This window comes from Catharus ustulatus, chromosome 4 (assembly GCF_009819885.2).
Source record: "Catharus ustulatus isolate bCatUst1 chromosome 4, bCatUst1.pri.v2, whole genome shotgun sequence".
NCBI classification, from domain to species: domain Eukaryota; kingdom Metazoa; phylum Chordata; class Aves; order Passeriformes; family Turdidae; genus Catharus; species Catharus ustulatus.
Genome location: NC_046224.1, coordinates 69598708 through 69615593, shown reverse-complemented (window position 1 = coordinate 69615593; position 16886 = coordinate 69598708). Strand labels below are relative to the sequence as shown.

Sequence of the window (16886 nt, the reverse complement as noted above, 5' to 3'; positions counted from 1 at the left end):
CTGGATCCCCTCTGGAAGAGCTGGCTCTGGCACACAGGAGCACTCTGGGACTGTCTCATGCCACAGGTGGCACCTGCAGGCAGGCAGTGCCAGGGGAGAGGAGTCCAGGCTGGGGCCAGGGCTGATCCCAACCAGATCCTGGCTCTGCAAGTCCCATCCATGCACAGCCCAGTGTTCCCAGCCCTGCCTGTGCCCAAGGAGACCCTTCCCCAGCTGGTCACAGCCTGGCCTTGCCTGCAGCCACAAGGGAAGGGCAGCACAGATTTGTGGTTGGGATCTGGTGGGGAAGGGCAAGGCCAGTCCTTGCCAGGATGGACAGGACAAAGTCAGGGGTGGGTGTGGATAAACCTTCTGCTGTCCCAGACTGTTCCATGAGCACATGGGATCCCAGAGCCTGTGGGGGAAATGGGAATCAGCAGAAGGGAAACGGATCCTACAGCAGCACAGCTCTGGCATGAAATCAGCCCCAGTCCTGTGTGGGGAAGGGAAGGAGTGTCAGATTTGGGATCTGCTGGGAAAGGGCACAGGATGGAGAGCAGCAGAGACCACGAAGGCCTGAAGAGCAGAGTGCCAAGAGAAGCTGAGCTGGACAGAAAACAGAACAATGAAAGGCACAGTGAGCTGTGAAGGAGCTGGTGAGAAGTGTGAGAGTGACCCCCAGGGAATGGCCACACCGTGCTCTGCCCTCTTTTCCTTGGAGATTGAGCACAGGAGGAAATGATTCCTGAGAGCTTTTCCTGCTCAGAAAAATTCAAGCCAACAGCAGAAATAGGGAGCACCAGGAAAAGTGAGCTGTGATCAGGAGACAGGGAATGTCACCAATGCTCTCCCCATGTGCTTCAGTGGCTCTTGGGACCCTGGGCCTTTTGTGACTCCAAGAATTTTCCTTCTTAGTGTGTCCTTGGAGGCAGAATCATTCCTCCTTTACTGGTGCCTTTCATGGCTCTCTCCATCAGCTGCAGGATGGAGAAAGCTCTGTGAAGTCCTTGAGGAAGTGACACTGCTGGCCTGGTTTACCACTGGGAAAACATTTGCTCTGTCAAACAATCTCTACCCAGCATGTTGTGGCCATTGGAAGGGAAAATGGAATCCTGCAGGAAAAGCTGTCTCTTTCTGACTTGAAAGCACCTTTTGATGTTCCTCACAGCAGCCTTCCTCCTCACTGACTGCTCTCATCAAGATACTTTGGAAATGGATTTGCACTTCTTTCCCTGACTTTCAATCTGCAAAGAGCAGAGGAAGAACATGGAGCTGTAGCAGAACAATGTCAGTGTCAGAGCCCAGGATGTGCAGAGTTATTCCAGAAGGAAGCTGAGCTGGAGGGGCTCTTTGCTTGCAATCACTTTACTGGAGAGGTTGTTACAGCATTCTGTGTTGTGTTATAGATTTCTGCCCTTCTATTTTCATATTGCAGCTGCTGGAATGTGCCCCCTGGGCTCAAGTGGGCTCTCCTGAAGGCAGGGCCAGGGAAAAGCCTCTTCCCTGGGAGCCACTGGCCCTCACTGGGAGCCTTCAGCAGGCAGCAGAGGCAGCAGCTGTGCACCAGAGGGGTGGGAAGGGGAAGCCACCCTGGGGCCTCTGTGGAACTACACAAACCCCACCAAACCCAGAAAGCCACAGGAAGTCTCAGGACTTAGGAGCAGCTCTGGCTTGCAAGGAAATCCCTAGCAAGGGCAGAAGTTTGATTGGAAGTGCTTTGTTTCCTCTGCCTCTGTGCTGCTCTTGTTCACGCTTCTCTGATCTTGTGATCTGCATTTTACAATAAACTTATCCTTTAGAGCTTGTGATTCTTGGATTACCTCTGGCATCCCTACTGCCAGGGAAGGGTGAAACATTTCCTCCTCACTCTGGTGGGGTCAGGGTCTAATGCTGATGCCAAGGCCAGGCAATCCCTAAGCAATCCCAACCTGAGCTCTCGCTGCTTCTGTGCTCAGTGCCTCAGAGAATGCCAGGCTGGTTTAATTCTTGCTGCAGCTGGGCAATGAGTGACACTGCCTGGGACAGGCCAGGCTGGCAGCAGCAGCCCCAGAGGGCACATCCTGGACACAGGACTGGCTCCATCAGTGACCTTTAGCAAGGAGAACCTGTGACAGGGACAGCTCCAAGAGCTGATGCTCAGGGCTTGTGCCTGTTTCTATGGACCTGTATCCCAAGTGTGTCTCAAGCCACCTGTGGAATTCAGGATACACTTGGTGGAACAAATGCTCTGAGTATCTTGGCAAAAATCACAACCAAGGGATTTTGATTTTATTTCAGGGAGAAAACAATGAATGAAGGCAAGGTTCTTAAAAGAAACCAGCCCAAACCATTAAAAAGCCAGAAGCTGTTGCCTAGAAGTGACCAAGCAGAGGCAGACATGAATAGACATTGCAGACACAAGTGATATTTTATGTAAAGCTAAAGAAGTTCCTGCTGTACTGCACATGGAAACAATTTTATCTGACTCTAAATGAGAAGTTGTACCAGTGCAAGAGAAGGGACCTCAGTGCCAAATGGGCACTTCATGGAGGATGCACTGCCACTGCAGATTTGGTGTCAGAAGAGCAGGCAGGGCTCAGGACACACAGAGAACACCTTAAAGGTGGCACTGACAGTGCTACAGAGCTCACAGCATCACTGGCAGATTGGTTTCCTTTTGAGCACAGGCTGCACTTTCTGGAGCTGGTTTGGGTTTGCTGCTGCAAAGGCTTCAAATGGTGAGTGACTTTGCAAGGTGCTGAGTGTGATGTTTGCTCTGGGGTGAGTCACAAATTATCTGTCAAGAAATTCTGTTCTTTCTTGGAAGTGGCCCATGGGAATCTCGGGGGTTTAACAGGACCAGGTGCTGGTGCTGCCCCTGGGTCAGGACAAGCCCTGGCATCAATCCAGGCTGGGGATGAGCAGAGGGAGCAGCCCTGGCAGAAGGACTTGGGGGTGCTGTGGGTGAGAGCTGGCCCTGCCCCAAGCCAGAGCCCCCCTGTGCTGGGCTGCACCCAGAGCCCCAGGGCAGCAGGGGAGGGGGGATTCTGCCCCTCTGCCCCGCTCTGCTGAGACCCCCCTGCAGGGCTGCACCCAGCCCTGGGCCAGCACAGCAAGGACAGGGAGCTGCTGGAGCCAGAGCAGGGACACCAAGGGATCAGAGGGATGGAGCAGCTCTGCTGGGAGGAAAGGCTGAGGGAATTGGGATTGTTCAGCCTGGAGAGGAGAAGGCTTTGGGGTGCCCTCATTGTGGCCTTCCAGTGCCTGGAGGGAGTTTATAAAAAAAGAGGAGAGTGACTTTTTACATGAGCAGATAGTGACAGGACAAGAGTGAACAGTTTTGAAGCAGAAAAGATTTAGAGCTGATATTAGGAAAAAGTTCTGTACTCAGGGGTTGGTGAGGACCCTGGCACAGGTTTCCCACAGAAGCTGGGGCTGCCCCATCCCTGCAAGTGTCCAAGGCTGGATGGGGCTCTGAGCAACCGTGGGATAGTGGAAGATGTCCCTGCCCATGGCAGAGGGGTTGGAATTACATAAAGTCCATTCCAAGTCCAAACCATTCCATGATTCTATGATCAGTGAGTGACAAAAGGGTAATCAAAGATCATTTGGGGAAGAAGCAGGCAGGAGGCAGCAGACAGCATCCAACTCTGCCTTTTCAAATCAGTCCCATGAGAGCCCTCTTGTGAAATGCCAGGCTTTTTTCTTACAGTGTTTGCATTTTTCATCAGGGTAGCATGGTAATATTTTAAAGTTCATTTTCCAGTGATAAAGTTGGAAGGTATTTGTGCCTTTAGCCTTGAAGAAATTCCTGTCTTGTGTATCGAACTTTCATTTTAGAAGTTTTCTGGAGTCTTCTTGGCCAAATTGATCAGGGAATGTGAAGGTGCTGGTGAGTGTCTCAGTTCCAAGCACCTGGGGTTAATAACAGTAGTTCTGGAGGATCAGATGATTCACAGCATTGTTGACAGCATTTCTCAGGGGTTTTTGCCAGCCTGGAGAATCTCCTGCAGCTCTCAGAATTACCTTCTGAACTTGTGGGTGAGCATGAAGAGAGCCCTCCCTTCTGAATGCTCTGTGGTTAAAAGCCACAGTGCTATTTTTGAGCTCAGTGACAGGCAGGACTGAATGGCAGGAGCCCAAGCCACTCCTTCAGAGTGAATAAATGCTGAAAGAGCTGTTCCTAGAATGCCAGCTGTGCACAGCCCCATGTTCCATTGTCTCCTTGGAGGTACAACATGCTCGATATGCAGCAGGTACTGAACCTCCCTGCTGCCCTAATTCCACACCCCACTCTCATCCTCTGCCCCTCTGGATTCATGGCTTGCCAAACCTCTGGAAAAGTCTCCAGCTTGTGCTCTCTGGAGCCATCACCTCTTCCCTCTCCTGGGGATCCTCAGTTCCCTAAGCTCCCTGAAGCCACCATGCCTTAAGCCTTGTCACAAATATCTTTGGGATTCTTCTTCATCCCATTATCTTTCATTTTCTTCCCCAGTGCCTTCCTGGCAATTTTAACCAGTCCATCTCTCCCAGTTCAGTGCTTACATGAACTCCTGCAGCAGACAAAGGCTAAAATCAACTGCAATTCAAATTATACTCATGGAAGTATAAAGTTTACATGGTTCTTTATAAGCTGTAACCATAAACACCTGGAGATGATTTTCAGCACCTCACCAGTGCTCACAATCCTTGACAATGAAGGCAACTGGAGACTGCAGTGAAAGCTTAAAGTGTGACCCCCATTCCCAATGGTTTTGTGTTTGAGGTTTCCTGCCCAGGTCCAGAAGGATGCTCATTGTGGATAAAGCAGTGCAGAATTCCTCAGCAGCCTCACACAGAGCCCAGATGATGACTTGGAGAGGGCTGTGCTCCTCAGGCTGTTTGAACACACAGCACAGCCCGGATCTGTTGTAAGTACAGCAGTTACTGTGCAAACCACCAGATGAAATGGATGATATTGTCAGGTGAATTAATCCCCAAACACCAGAGGTTTATGTCCAAAAAAGGAGCCAGCAAGGCCTGAAGAACTGAATCCCAAGAGAAGCTGAGCTGGACAGAAAACAGAACAATGAAAGGCACAGTGAGCTGTGAAGGAGCTGGTGAGAAGTGTGAGAGTGACCCCCAGGGAATGGCCACACCGTGCTCTGCCCTCTTTTCCTTGGAGATTGAGCACAGGACAGGGCAGATCTATTGATGTGCTCTGGGTGCCCCAGAGAGCTCCACTCAACTGCCTGGGCTGAGTGCTGGGCCCCTGTACAGTTCATCTCCTTTCCATTGCATGGAATAAAGCTTTTCTTTCCAAAACACAAAGCAGTGCTTGTGTGGGGGTGTGTGAAGCTGTGGGAACTCAAGACACTTCCAATGCCAGAAGCACTTCCCAACACAAGTGACTTCAGGGAGATCATGAGCTTATATTTCCTCATGTCACTGGCAGAAAACGCTGTGCCATCCAATTATGATGAAGAATTTAACTTCTCTTTTCATTAGAAGTTTATGCATGATCAGAAGGGTCAAGAACTTCCTGCTGAGGGCTAGAAAGAGGAGGGAGCTCTGAGTTGTACCCAGCCCAGAGCATCACTCATCAGAAGAGCTAGAGAGAAGAAGGAAGGAGTGGGACAAGAATGGCAGAAAATGTTCATTATGCTGACTTGAACTGTCCTGAACCAACCAGACCCAGAATCCAGACAGTCCCTGATGTCCAAGGTAGGTCCAAGTGCTGAGCACTGAGCTTTCTTTGCATTCTCCAGTCTCTCTCCCACATCTGTTGAGAGAGTTCCTTGGAGCACAAGGGAAGCATGAGGGCCAGTGCTGGAAAACTGCAGGTGCAGTGTCCAGATAGGGTTGTTTATATTTACAAAGACAAGTTGTTATCAGATCTACTTTTCTCTTGCTAAGGTGCAAGTGTGAGGCAGTGTCTCTGGTGTGATATGAGGAGCAGTTTTTATCCATTTTGGAGACTATTCCAGAGCTGAGCATCCATTGCTCCTGCCCCAGGCCTGGTGTCCCCCAGCAGACTGAGATTCCTGCAGCAAAGTGCTGAGGATGGAGTGGCTGCTGTTGCTGGAGTTTGCAGCATCTGGTGCACAGCTGTTCCTGCTCCCTGAGCACAGCAGGCATTGCCTGAGGGCTCCTCCTGCTGCTCTGGCTGTACCAACTGCTGGTGTAATGCACAGGTGTGAAATGGTTCATGGACAGGTTCAGTCTGATTTAGGATCAAACACTTTGTGAAATTCTAACCGAGGATTTATCTTTCTTTACTGAGTTTAAAATAATTGCATAAATGTTTGCACTGGTTTTGCAATATCTGCTTAAAAGTAGGTCCTAAAGATGAACATACTTCATGTAATGTGTTTCTGTATTTAATTTTCATTTTTCTTTGGTTTTTATCTAACCCTTATTCCACTCTGTCAGAAATTACAATTTGCTTTGTAATGCTTGTCTCCTGCACACAGTGTAAAACCTCCACATGACTTTTCAGATGGGTGGAGTCATCATGAACACCCCAGGAAACAGGGTTTTATCACCCCTTTCAACAGATTTCAGGGCTCAGTTGATCCCAATAGATTCCACCTGATTACAAGTTTCATTTTCCTTATAATTTAATCCTAGGTATTCCTATTCAAAATTTCAAGTAGATTTGCTGTAATATGTTTTGAGTGTCTATGCCATGTGTCATTTCAGGGGAATACCCTACTAAACTATTCTATGTGTTCACTGAATATTATGCCAAGATTTCCCAGATACTGTTTTCATTTGCTGAAAAGAGCTCGACACCCTGGCATTCTGTCTTAGCTCTGTACAGTGAGAGAACCCAGGGGGCTCAGTGTTGTGTATCACTGATGACTTTGAGAGTTTTATAATATTGCAACATCCTCTTTTTGACTTCCTACCCACTTTTTATCTCCTCTGACCCTTCTTCCTCTCTGTATGATTTCTTCCCTGCTGGTTTGTATTATTATTACCTGCAAATGACAGAAGAGATTTCACTGTTCTCCAGGTTATCTTGTTAATTTTGATAAGATCTAAAACCCTTCCAAATTTAGCACAATCTGCACTTTTCAGGATTTGATGTTTTAGACATTCTCACCATTCCTATGTGGAAGAACAACCTTAGGATAACCTTGGCACTTTGCTCCCCTTTTGTCAAGATTGACCATGTGGGTCTGTGCCCCTGTCCCCTCTGGTATTGTCTGCACTGAAGAGAAACCAGATCTGTTCCTGCCTGTAGCAAGTGCTCCAGGGGTGGAAGTGTCATCCTGGAACATGGAATGAGAGTATCCTAAGCTGGAAGGGACCCACAAGGATCATCCAGTCCAGCTCCTGGCCCAGCACAGATACCCCAATAATCCCACCCTGTGCATCCCTGAGAGCACTGTCCAAACACTCCTGGAGCTCTGGCAGCCTTGGGGCTGTCACCATTCCCTGGGGAGCCTGTTCAGTGCCCAGCACCCTCTGGGGGAAGAACCTTTTCCTGATATCCACCCTAACCCTGCCCTGACACAGCTCCAGCCCTTCCCTGGGTCCTGTCCCTGGTCACACAGAGCACAGATCAGTGCCTCTAATGGAGAAAAATTTAATTTGTGCTATGGTTAACCACAGTCTACATCAACCAGTTGCTGTCCCTGTGTTCAGCATTTCTCACAATTCCAGTCATTTTTGTTTCCTTGAAGTGGATTCTCAGCTCTCTCTGTGCTTCTGCTCTTGTTCCCAGACTCAGGCTTGTACCTATGCAGAAGTGAAAGTGAAATGCCAAGACACAAATGCTGCAGCAAAGTGCAAATCATCTGGTGAGTTGAACTGTCTGATGAAGTGCTGGGCATTTAACCAAGAAGGGGAGAGGGGCTGATCCTGATGGCCCAAACATGCAGTGACACAAAACCATGAGGAGGCAGGAGGATACAATTGTCTGCTTTCCCCACTCAGAGCAGGGGCAGCTGAGGTGTTGTGCTTCTGTGTCCCTAAACACTTGTTGGCTGTTCTGGCCAAGGAATAGAAAAATATGATGGGTGACACCCAGACACCCCAAGCCCAGCTCCTGTCCCCAGCAGCAGTGGAAAGTGACCAAAGGAGATGAGGAAGCAGAGGGTGGGACATTGATTGCTAGGAGGAATCTCCTCCTTTTCACCTCTCCTTACACCCATGGTCAGGTTGGGATCTGTTCAGTTCCCTGAGCACAGGAGCGCAGAGCCAGTGGGGAAGCAGCAGGACGTTGAGCCTGGCTCCAGCCTGCAGATCAGGAATGCCCCAGATTCCCAGTGTGAGCCTGAAAAGGCACCTTGGAATGCAGAGGGAAGGGGCTTTCTGTCCAACTGTTCCCCTAATCTTTATTTTTCTGTCCCTCTGTAGGTAAAAGCTGTTGTTCCAGAAAACGTGTTGCTGTATGTGTGGTGATAATCCTTGTGCTGGTCCTGGCAGTGTATTTAATAATCACATGTAAGTTCTTTTGTTAGTGTCATAAGAGCATTAATTTGTGTCTCTGTCCCACTGACTGATGTCCAGGCCATGACACACAAAGCCAGCAGGAACAGAAGTTACAATTGAAGGCAAAGGACAGCAGTTTTTAGCCAAGCATGGATGTGAGAAAAAATCTGTGGGAAAGTCAAGTGGTTTGAAAGTTTAATATTACAACAGATAAAAAAGATAAAATTCCAATGAAAAGCTGACATCATTGAAATTACAAAGAATTTCTTATACATATGTTTTGAAGAAAGAAGGAAAGATTTGTTAATGCCTACCTGTAATATCATTGTTAACTGTGAGAATCCCACAAGGTGATGAGGTTGTATCATGAAACCAAATGTACCTTACACCAAAAATGTTAAAATAATTCTCAATTAAAGTTCATTTGAAGGGGGCAACTGAATCACATGTTAAATGAATTTGCTTAAGATCATAACATATTTTGACCGAATATAAATAATATTTTGTAGAAAAAAAAATTGGTAAAAAATTATACAAGAAAAAGTTCTGTAGACAAAAAGATATAATCTATTTGGTATTTCCTTTAAATGTTTTCAAGGAATCATTTTTAAATTTCAGATGGTTTTGCTTTTTTCTTTCCATCCTTTAGTGGCTGTGTCATCCTGAGACACTTCCAATCTCAAGTCCCAGAGTTTCCCACTAATTCAGCGATGCACATGGGGAAGACATGGCAAAGACTTTCTTCTTTGAAACCTTAAAAATTGGGCTGGGAGAGGCAATTCATTCTCTTTTTTCACGGCAAAGTTTTCATGATTGATATCTGACAGTACCCTGACATTTATAAAATGTCAAATACCAAAGGGTGGGGCAAATTAAAAACAAATAATAAACCAACAGAAAATAAAAAGGGGTAATTTGAATTTAATACAGCTTTAAGTATAACATGGAAAGGGGAGGCCTTAGATTTAGAACCAGGTATGGATTTAGTTTTTGTTCCTTCTTGGGGCTCAGTACTGGCCCAGAACACCTGCAGACCTGGAGAAATACTACTAAGAAACTTGAAATCTAAACTTGAGAGATATAATCACAGCAGTTTTTAAGATGAAGAGCAAACAGGTTTTACTTGTGCTCCAAACAAAAACTGTTGCATTTTGAATTTACAGTGATTTCATGACTATAAGGTGCAACCTTTTGACTAAAACTTTTCCCCCGAACCCAGAAGTGTGCCTTATAGTCTGGTGCAGCCTTATATTATGGATAAAGTTGCTGAAAATTGGCAACCCGGAACTGTGAGCTGCAATGAGGGGGTTGTTGCTGCGGGAGCGCCGAGTCGCGCGGTGGGGTGGGAGCGGCCAGGCCCCCAGCCAGCAGCAGCCTGCACAGGGAGAGAGGGAGCGGGTAGCGCTGTGCCGCCCTGAGCCGTGAATGGTCCTGAGCCGTGGCGGCCCCGAGCCGCCCTGAACTGCAGCAACTCCGAGGTGTGAGCCGTGGCCACCCCGAACCGTGGACGGCTGCTGTGCCGCAGCCACCCCGAGCCCTGCCATGCCAGCTGGGGGCGGGTGAGATTTCCGGGGCCCGCGCACAGGGAGGGCACTTGGGGCTGCATTTAAAGGCTACACCAATCTGTTAAAAATGTTTGCAAATTGAGCGCCTGCCAGTAAACTCCATGATTCGCGGGATTCCGTTACTAATTCAGTTACTTTGTTATGTGCAGCACTGGATCTTCACGGCAAAAGAAACGTGTGCCGTATGGTCTTGTGCGCCTTATGGTCGTGAAATTACTGTACTCTAAGTTTAGTATTGTATGAATTTTCCATTATGCCAAATGCACAGTTATTAAGGTATAAATTGTGTAAATGAACTGAAGTGTTGCCTTATACTCAGTGGCAACCTGCCCTGACCATTTAATATATTTTGTGCTAGAATCATAAGCAAAGAGGCAGAGTTTGCATTCTGTGTTGGGGGATGGGCGGGGTCAAAGAGCTCCAGCAGAGCTTCTGAGAGCAAACGGCATAGAGATCATTGCCTGCAAGCAGAAATTCTGTTCTTATTTCCAGATGCTCCAACTGCAGGCAGCCAAAACAGCTCAATATCAACGTCCCCCACCAGTCATGGAGAGGCACAAGGTAGGCAATCCTCGGTCATTCCAAAGGGAGTTGCCAGAAACCTTTAGGACTGTCTGTTGAGGGGAACAGCAAAGGAACTGTGTGAGGATTTGTTCAGAAGGAAAACAAACAACCCCTCTGCCATGTCAGAAGCTCTGGAGCCCATGGAGGGTTTGCATTTGCACCTCCTTTGGAAGCAGGGCTGGCTCAGCTCTGCATTCCTGCTGCACAGGGCAGAAGTGATGCCTCTGTGCTGCCAGAGCAGAGCAGTGTGAGGCAGGGCAGGGACAGGAGGAACAATGCCTCTGGTAGCCAGCCCTGCAGGGAGCAGGATGGACAATGTGCCTGTGCTGCTTTGCCAAGGCCCCTCCATTGCCAGCCTTTGATCTCAGTGCAATTCCATGTGGTTTTTAGGAGCTGCTGGATGCCCAACCCAAGTGTCTCCTGCAGGCCCTGTCTCCCTGAATGCCATCCCCCTTTCCTGCTCCCCCTCTCTGCTCCTGCTGCTGCCCTGCCTGGCAATGCACACAAATGTTGGTGCTTTCAGCAGCACCTCTGCTGCCCAATTGTGCATCAGGCAAAGCAGACTCTGGCAATGGGAGAGCTGCTTTTGTGCCCTGAGCATTTCTCTGTCTGGCCTGAGCAAGGATGGCAAAGGCTGGATCATGTTTGCTGTGCTGCTCCCTGTCTGGCTCCTGCCTGGTGATTTTGGGCTGGGATCAGCTGCAGAGCCTGTGGGGGATCCCTGGTGCTCTGGTGCCAATTCTGAGCAGGAGCACACAGGCATTTCTGTGCCTGCAATTGCCTCTCTGACCTCTCTTTTGTCGTGGCATCCTTTGGTCAGTGTGAACATGGATTTTCCACACCTCTTCTTCCCTTCTGCAGGCTGTCCCCCACCATGGAAAAAACATGGGAGAAAATGCTACTTCTTTTCTCCAGAGCAGAAAAAAAAGGACTGGAATTCCTCCCATGCAGAATGTGCTGCCATGAACTCAGACCTGGTGATCATTGAGAGCGAGGAAGAGCTGGTGAGATCCAAGTGCTGGGGCAGCTGCTCAGGGGCTGGAGCTGCCTGGCCAAGGGCTGAGCAGTGACACTTGTGCCAGCTCCTGCCACATGTCCTTGGGCTCTGGGCCGTGCTGCCAGCCATGGACACCCCAGTGCTGGCAGTGGGAGCCAAGCCCTGCCCAGGGAGAGGCCTCCTGGGCCTTGGAGTGCTGGCCCTGGGAGCTTCTGTGGCCAGGCCTGATGCCATGGGAAGGAGCAAACTCCCTGCCCAGCTGGCTGGGGTTCTACAGGGATTTACTCACAGGACAAGGAGGTTGAACAGACACTCCTTTGTGAGAGCCAGTGTTTAGCAAAACCTGAGAAGGCTTTGCCACCCTCATCAGAAGGGAAAAGTGTACCCCATTATCGAGTCACACCTCTTGAAAAAAATATACAGCTAAAATGGCAGCACAGGTGTATATTTACAATTATTACACTCATAAGGGGCTGCTAAAATGGAGAAATGCATGCTCTGGAGCCTTGGGCAGAGTGGCTGTAGCTGGGTGCACACTGCACTCTCTGTGCTGCGAGTTTAGCACTGAGACTTCTGTGCCTCTGATGAAGAAAATGTCATTTTCATTGTTTCATTGTATTCCCATTGTTGACTTCCTTTCCAGAATTACCTTCTCACACAATCACGATATAAGTACTACTTACTTGGTCTCAGATACTCTCCAGAGGAGCAGAAGTGGAAGTGGATCAACAACGTGGAGCATGACCCAGCCATGTGAGCTCATTCCAGCAAGTCCCTGCCATGCAGTGTCTGGGAAGGGAAAATGCCAAAGGCAGAGCACAGAGCAGAGAGCCCAAGGGAGATCAGGGCCTGTGCTTTGGGGGAAGCTGATTCCTGGAGATGCAGGTGCTTGAGCACATGGCTGTGCCAAGGCCAGGGAGCCTTTCAGTGCCAGGGAGCACAGGGCTGTCCTGTCAGGATGGCAGGAGAGGACACAGCTGTAGTTGTGCTGGGCAAGGAAGGATGGGAGTGGATGCAGTTCCCTGGGGAAAGGAAGGAGACAGGAGGCAGGGACAAGAGAGAGGGTGATGGCAGCACCATTGGCTGCAGGGGAGCAAAGCAGGGGAATGTTTCTGCATGGGAAAGCATTGTCCAGAAACTTTTGTGGAGATGTGGTGATCAAAAGGGCAGACTGGGAGGGAGATTGCAGTAAGGCAGTTCCTGATGCCAGGGAGAGTAACTGAGCTGAGCAGGTGCCACTCTGCCTTTCCCTGCATGTCAGGAATGGAATCACATTTGGCTTTTCTCTCCTGATCAGGTTCCCTATACACAGATATTACAGCAACTATGACTGCGTGACCATTGGATTTGGTGATATAGGAGCTGTACCTTGTAGTGGAACCCGAACAATACAAAACATGTGTGAAAAACCTGTAACAATTTGAAAAAGGCATCAGAAGGAGAGCTAAAAACAAGAGCTCCAGGCCGATATGTTATCCCAGCTTCCCGTAGGAAACGTGGATGGGATGTGTCTCATTTCTCTTCACCTGCCCAATCTCTGCTCCCAGGGACTCCTGCAGCCCCCTCCAGACTCATGGCCAAGCTCAGCCCAGCCTTTCCCTGATGCTGTGTGAGCCTGGCTGGATCCCCTCTGGAAGAGCTGGCTCTGGCACACAGGAGCACTCTGGGACTGTCTCATGCCACAGGTGGCACCTGCAGGCAGGCAGTGCCAGGGGAGAGGAGTCCAGGCTGGGGCCAGGGCTGATCCCAACCAGATCCTGGCTCTGCAAGTCCCATCCATGCACAGCCCAGTGCTCCCAGCCCTGCCTGTGCCCAAGGAGACCCTTCCCCAGCTGGTCACAGCCTGGCCTTGCCTGCAGCCCCAAGGGAAGGGCAGCACAGATTTGTGGTTGGGATCTGGTGGGGAAGGGCAAGGCCAGTCCTTGCCAGGATGGACAGGACAAAGTCAGGGGTGGGTGTGGATAAACCTTCTGCTGTCCCAGACTGTTCCATGAGCACATGGGATCCCAGAGCCTGTGGGGGAAATGGGAATCAGCAGAAGGGAAAGGATCCTACAGCAGCACAGCTCTGGCATAAATCAGCCCCAGTCCTGTGTGGGGAAGGGAAGGAGTGTCAGATTTGGGATCTGCTGGGAAAGGGCACAGGATGGAGAGCAGCAGAGACCACGAAGGCCTGAAGAGCAGAGTGCCAAGAGAAGCTGAGCTGGACAGAAAACAGAACAATGAAAGGCACAGTGAGCTGTGAAGGAGCTGGTGAGAAGTGTGAGAGTGACCCCCAGGGAATGGCCACACCGTGCTCTGCCCTCTTTTCCTTGGAGATTGTGCACAGGAGGAAATTATTCCTGAGAGCTTTTCCTGCTCAGAAAAATTCAAGCCAACAGCAGAAATAGGGAGCACCAGGAAAAGTGAGCTGTGATCAGGAGACAGGGCAATGTCACCAATGCTCTCCCCATGTGCTTCAGTGGCTCTTGGGACCCTGGGCCTTCTGTGACTCCAAGAATTTTCCTTCTTAGTGTGTCCTTGGAGGCAGAATCATTCCTCCTTTACTGGTGCCTTTCATGGCTCTCTCCATCAGCTGCAGGATGGAGAAAGCTCTGTGAAGTCCTTGAGGAAGTGACACTGCTGGCCTGGTTTACCACTGGGAAAACATTTGCTCTGTCAAACAATCTCTACCCAGCATGTTGTGGCCATTGGAAGGGAAAATGGAATCCTACAGGAAAAGCTGTCTCTTTCTGACTTGAAAGCACCTTTTGATGTTCCTCACAGCAGCCTTCCTCCTCACTGACTGCTCTCATCAAGATGCTTTGGAAATGGATTTGCACTTCTTTGCCCTGACTTTCAATCTGCAAAGAAGCAGAGGAAGAACATGGAGCTGTAGCAGAACAATGTCAGTGTCAGAGCCCAGGATGTGCAGAGTTATTCCAGAAGGAAGCTGAGCTGGAGGGGCTCTTTGCTTGCAATCACTTAACTGGAGAGGCTGGGAGAGCATTCTGTGTTGTGTTATAGATTTCTGCCCTTCTGTTTTCATATTGCAGCTGCTGGAATGTGCCCCCTGGGCTCAAGTGGGCTCTCCTGAAGGCAGGGCCAGGGAAAAGCCTCTTCCCTGGGAGCCACTGGCCCTCACTGGGAGCCTTCAGCAGGCAGCAGAGGCAGCAGCTGTGCACCAGAGGGGTGGGAAGGGGAAGCCACCCTGGGGCCTCTGTGGAACTACACAAACCCCAGCAAACCCAGAAAGCCACAGCAAGTCTCAGGACTTAGGAGCAGCTCTGGCTTGCAAGGAAATCCCTAGCAAGGGCAGAAGTTTGATTGGAAGTGCTTTGTTTCCTCTGCCTCTGGGCTGCTCTTGTTCACGCTTCTCTGATCTTGTGATCTGCATTTTACAATAAACTTATCCTTTAGAGCTTGTGATTCTTGGATTACCTCTGGCATCCCTACAGCCAGGGAAGGGTGAAACATTTCCTCCTCACTCTGGTGGGGTCAGGGTCTAATGCTGATGCCAAGGCCAGGCAATCCCTAAGCAATCCCAACCTGAGCTCTCGCTGCTTCTGTGCTCAGTGCCTCAGAGAATGCCAGGCTGGTTTAATTCTTGCTGCAGCTGGGCAATGAGTGACACTGCCTGGACAGACCAGGCTGGCAGCAGCAGCCCCAGAGGGCACATCCTGGACACAGGACTGGCTCCATCAGTGACCTTTAGCAAGGAGAACCTGTGACAGGGACAGCTCCAAGAGCTGATGCTCAGGGCTTGTCCTGTTTCTATGGACCTGTATCCCAAGTGTGTCTCAAGCCACCTGTGGAATTCAGGATACACTTGGTGGAACAAATGCTCTGAGTATCTTGGCAAAAATCACAACCAAGGGATTTTGATTTTATTTCAGGAGAAAACAATGAATGAAGGCAATGTTCTTAAAAGAAACCAGCCCAAACCATTAAAAAGCCAGAAGCTGTTGCCTAGAAGTGACCAAGCAGAGGCAGACATGAACAGACATTGCAGACACAAGGGATATTTTATGTAAACTAAAGAAGTTCCTGCTGTACTGCACATGGAAACAACTTTATCTGACTCTAAATGAGAATTGTACCAGTGCAAGGAAAGGACCTCAGTGCCAAATGGGCACTTCATGGAGGATGCACTGCCACTGCAGGTTTGGTGTCAGAACAGCAGGCAGGGCTCAGGACACACAAAGAACACCTTAAAGGTGGCACTGACAGTGCTACAGAGCTCACAGCATCACTGGCAGATTGGTTTCCTTTTGAGCACAGGCTGCACTTTCTGGAGCTGGTTTGGGTTTGCTGCTGCAAAGGCTTCAAATGGTGAGTGACTTTGCAAGGTGCTGAGTGTGATGTTTGCTCTGTGGTGAGTCACAAATTATCTGTAAAGAAATTCTGTTCTTTCTTGGAAGTGGCCCATGGGAATCTCATGGGGTTTAACAGGACCAGGTGCTGGTGCTGCCCCTGGGTCAGGACAAGCCCTGGCATCAATCCAGGCTGGGGATGAGCAGAGGGAGCAGCCCTGGCAGAAGGACTTGGGGGTGCTGTGGGTGAGAGCTGGCCCTGCCCCAAGCCAGAGCCCCCCTGTGCTGGGCTGCACCCAGAGCCCCAGGGCAGCAGGGGAGGGGGGATTCTGTCCCTCTGCCCCGCTCTGCTGAGACCCCCCTGCAGGGCTGCACCCAGCCCTGGGCCAGCACAGCAAGGACAGGGAGCTGCTGGAGCCAGAGCAGGGACACCAAGGGATCAGAGGGATGGAGCAGCTCTGCTGGGAGGAAAGGCTGAGGGAATTGGGATTGTTCAGCCTGGAGAGGAGAAGGCTTTGGGGTGCCCTCATTGTGGCATTCCAGTGCCTGGAGGGAGCTTATAAAAAAAGAGGGAGAGTGACTTTTTACATGAGCAGATAGTGACAGGACAAGAGTGAACAGTTTTGAAGCAGAAAAGATTTAGAGCAGATATTAGGAAAAAGTTCTGTACTCAGGGGTTGGTGAGACCCTGGCACAGGTTTCCCACAGAAGCTGGGGCTGCCCCATCCCTGCAAGTGTCCAAGGCTGGATGGGGCTCTGAGCAACGTGGGATAGTGGAAGGTGTCCATGCCCATGGCAGAGGGGTTGGAATTACATAAACTCTATTCCAATCCAAACCATTCCATGATTCTATGATCAGTGAGTGACAAAAGGTAATCAAAGATTATTTGGTGTAGTCACAGCCAGGAAGCAGCACCACAGCAACCAACTCTGCCTTTTCAAATCAGTCCCATGAGAGCCCTCTTGTGAAGTGCCAGGCTTTTTTATTACAGTGTTTGCATTTTTCATCATGGTAGCATGGTAATATTTTAAAGTCATTTTCCAGTGATAAAGTTTGGAGGATATTTGTATCTTTAGCCTTGAAGAAATT

The 16886-nt window shown here is 49.6% G+C and overlaps 1 protein-coding gene across 1 annotated transcript; it reads left to right on the top strand.

Moving 5' to 3' along the window:
- The first annotated feature begins 5579 nt into the window (after positions 1-5579).
- LOC116995693 (C-type lectin domain family 5 member A-like) lies at positions 5580-13569 on the top strand. The gene is made up of 8 exons (XM_033058587.1): positions 5580-5661; positions 6699-6703; positions 7676-7745; positions 8305-8391; positions 10437-10505; positions 11370-11512; positions 12149-12258; positions 12803-13569. The coding sequence occupies exons 1-8, from the start codon at positions 5580-5582 to the stop codon at positions 12927-12929; spliced, it is 693 nt and encodes a 230-aa protein (XP_032914478.1). The 3' UTR covers positions 12930-13569.
- The last annotated feature ends 3317 nt before the right edge of the window (positions 13570-16886 follow it).

Bases quoted from the DNA above. Each gene is read 5' to 3' on its own strand.
- LOC116995693 (XM_033058587.1), top strand. From the start codon at position 5,580: ATGGCAGAAAATGTTCATTATGCTGACTTGAACTGTCCTGAACCAACC. The intron at 8,392-10,436 runs GTAAGTTCTTTT...TCTTATTTCCAG, and splicing joins AGTGTATTTAATAATCACAT to ATGCTCCAACTGCAGGCAGC. The intron at 12,259-12,802 runs GTGAGCTCATTC...TCTCCTGATCAG, and splicing joins GTGGAGCATGACCCAGCCAT to GTTCCCTATACACAGATATT.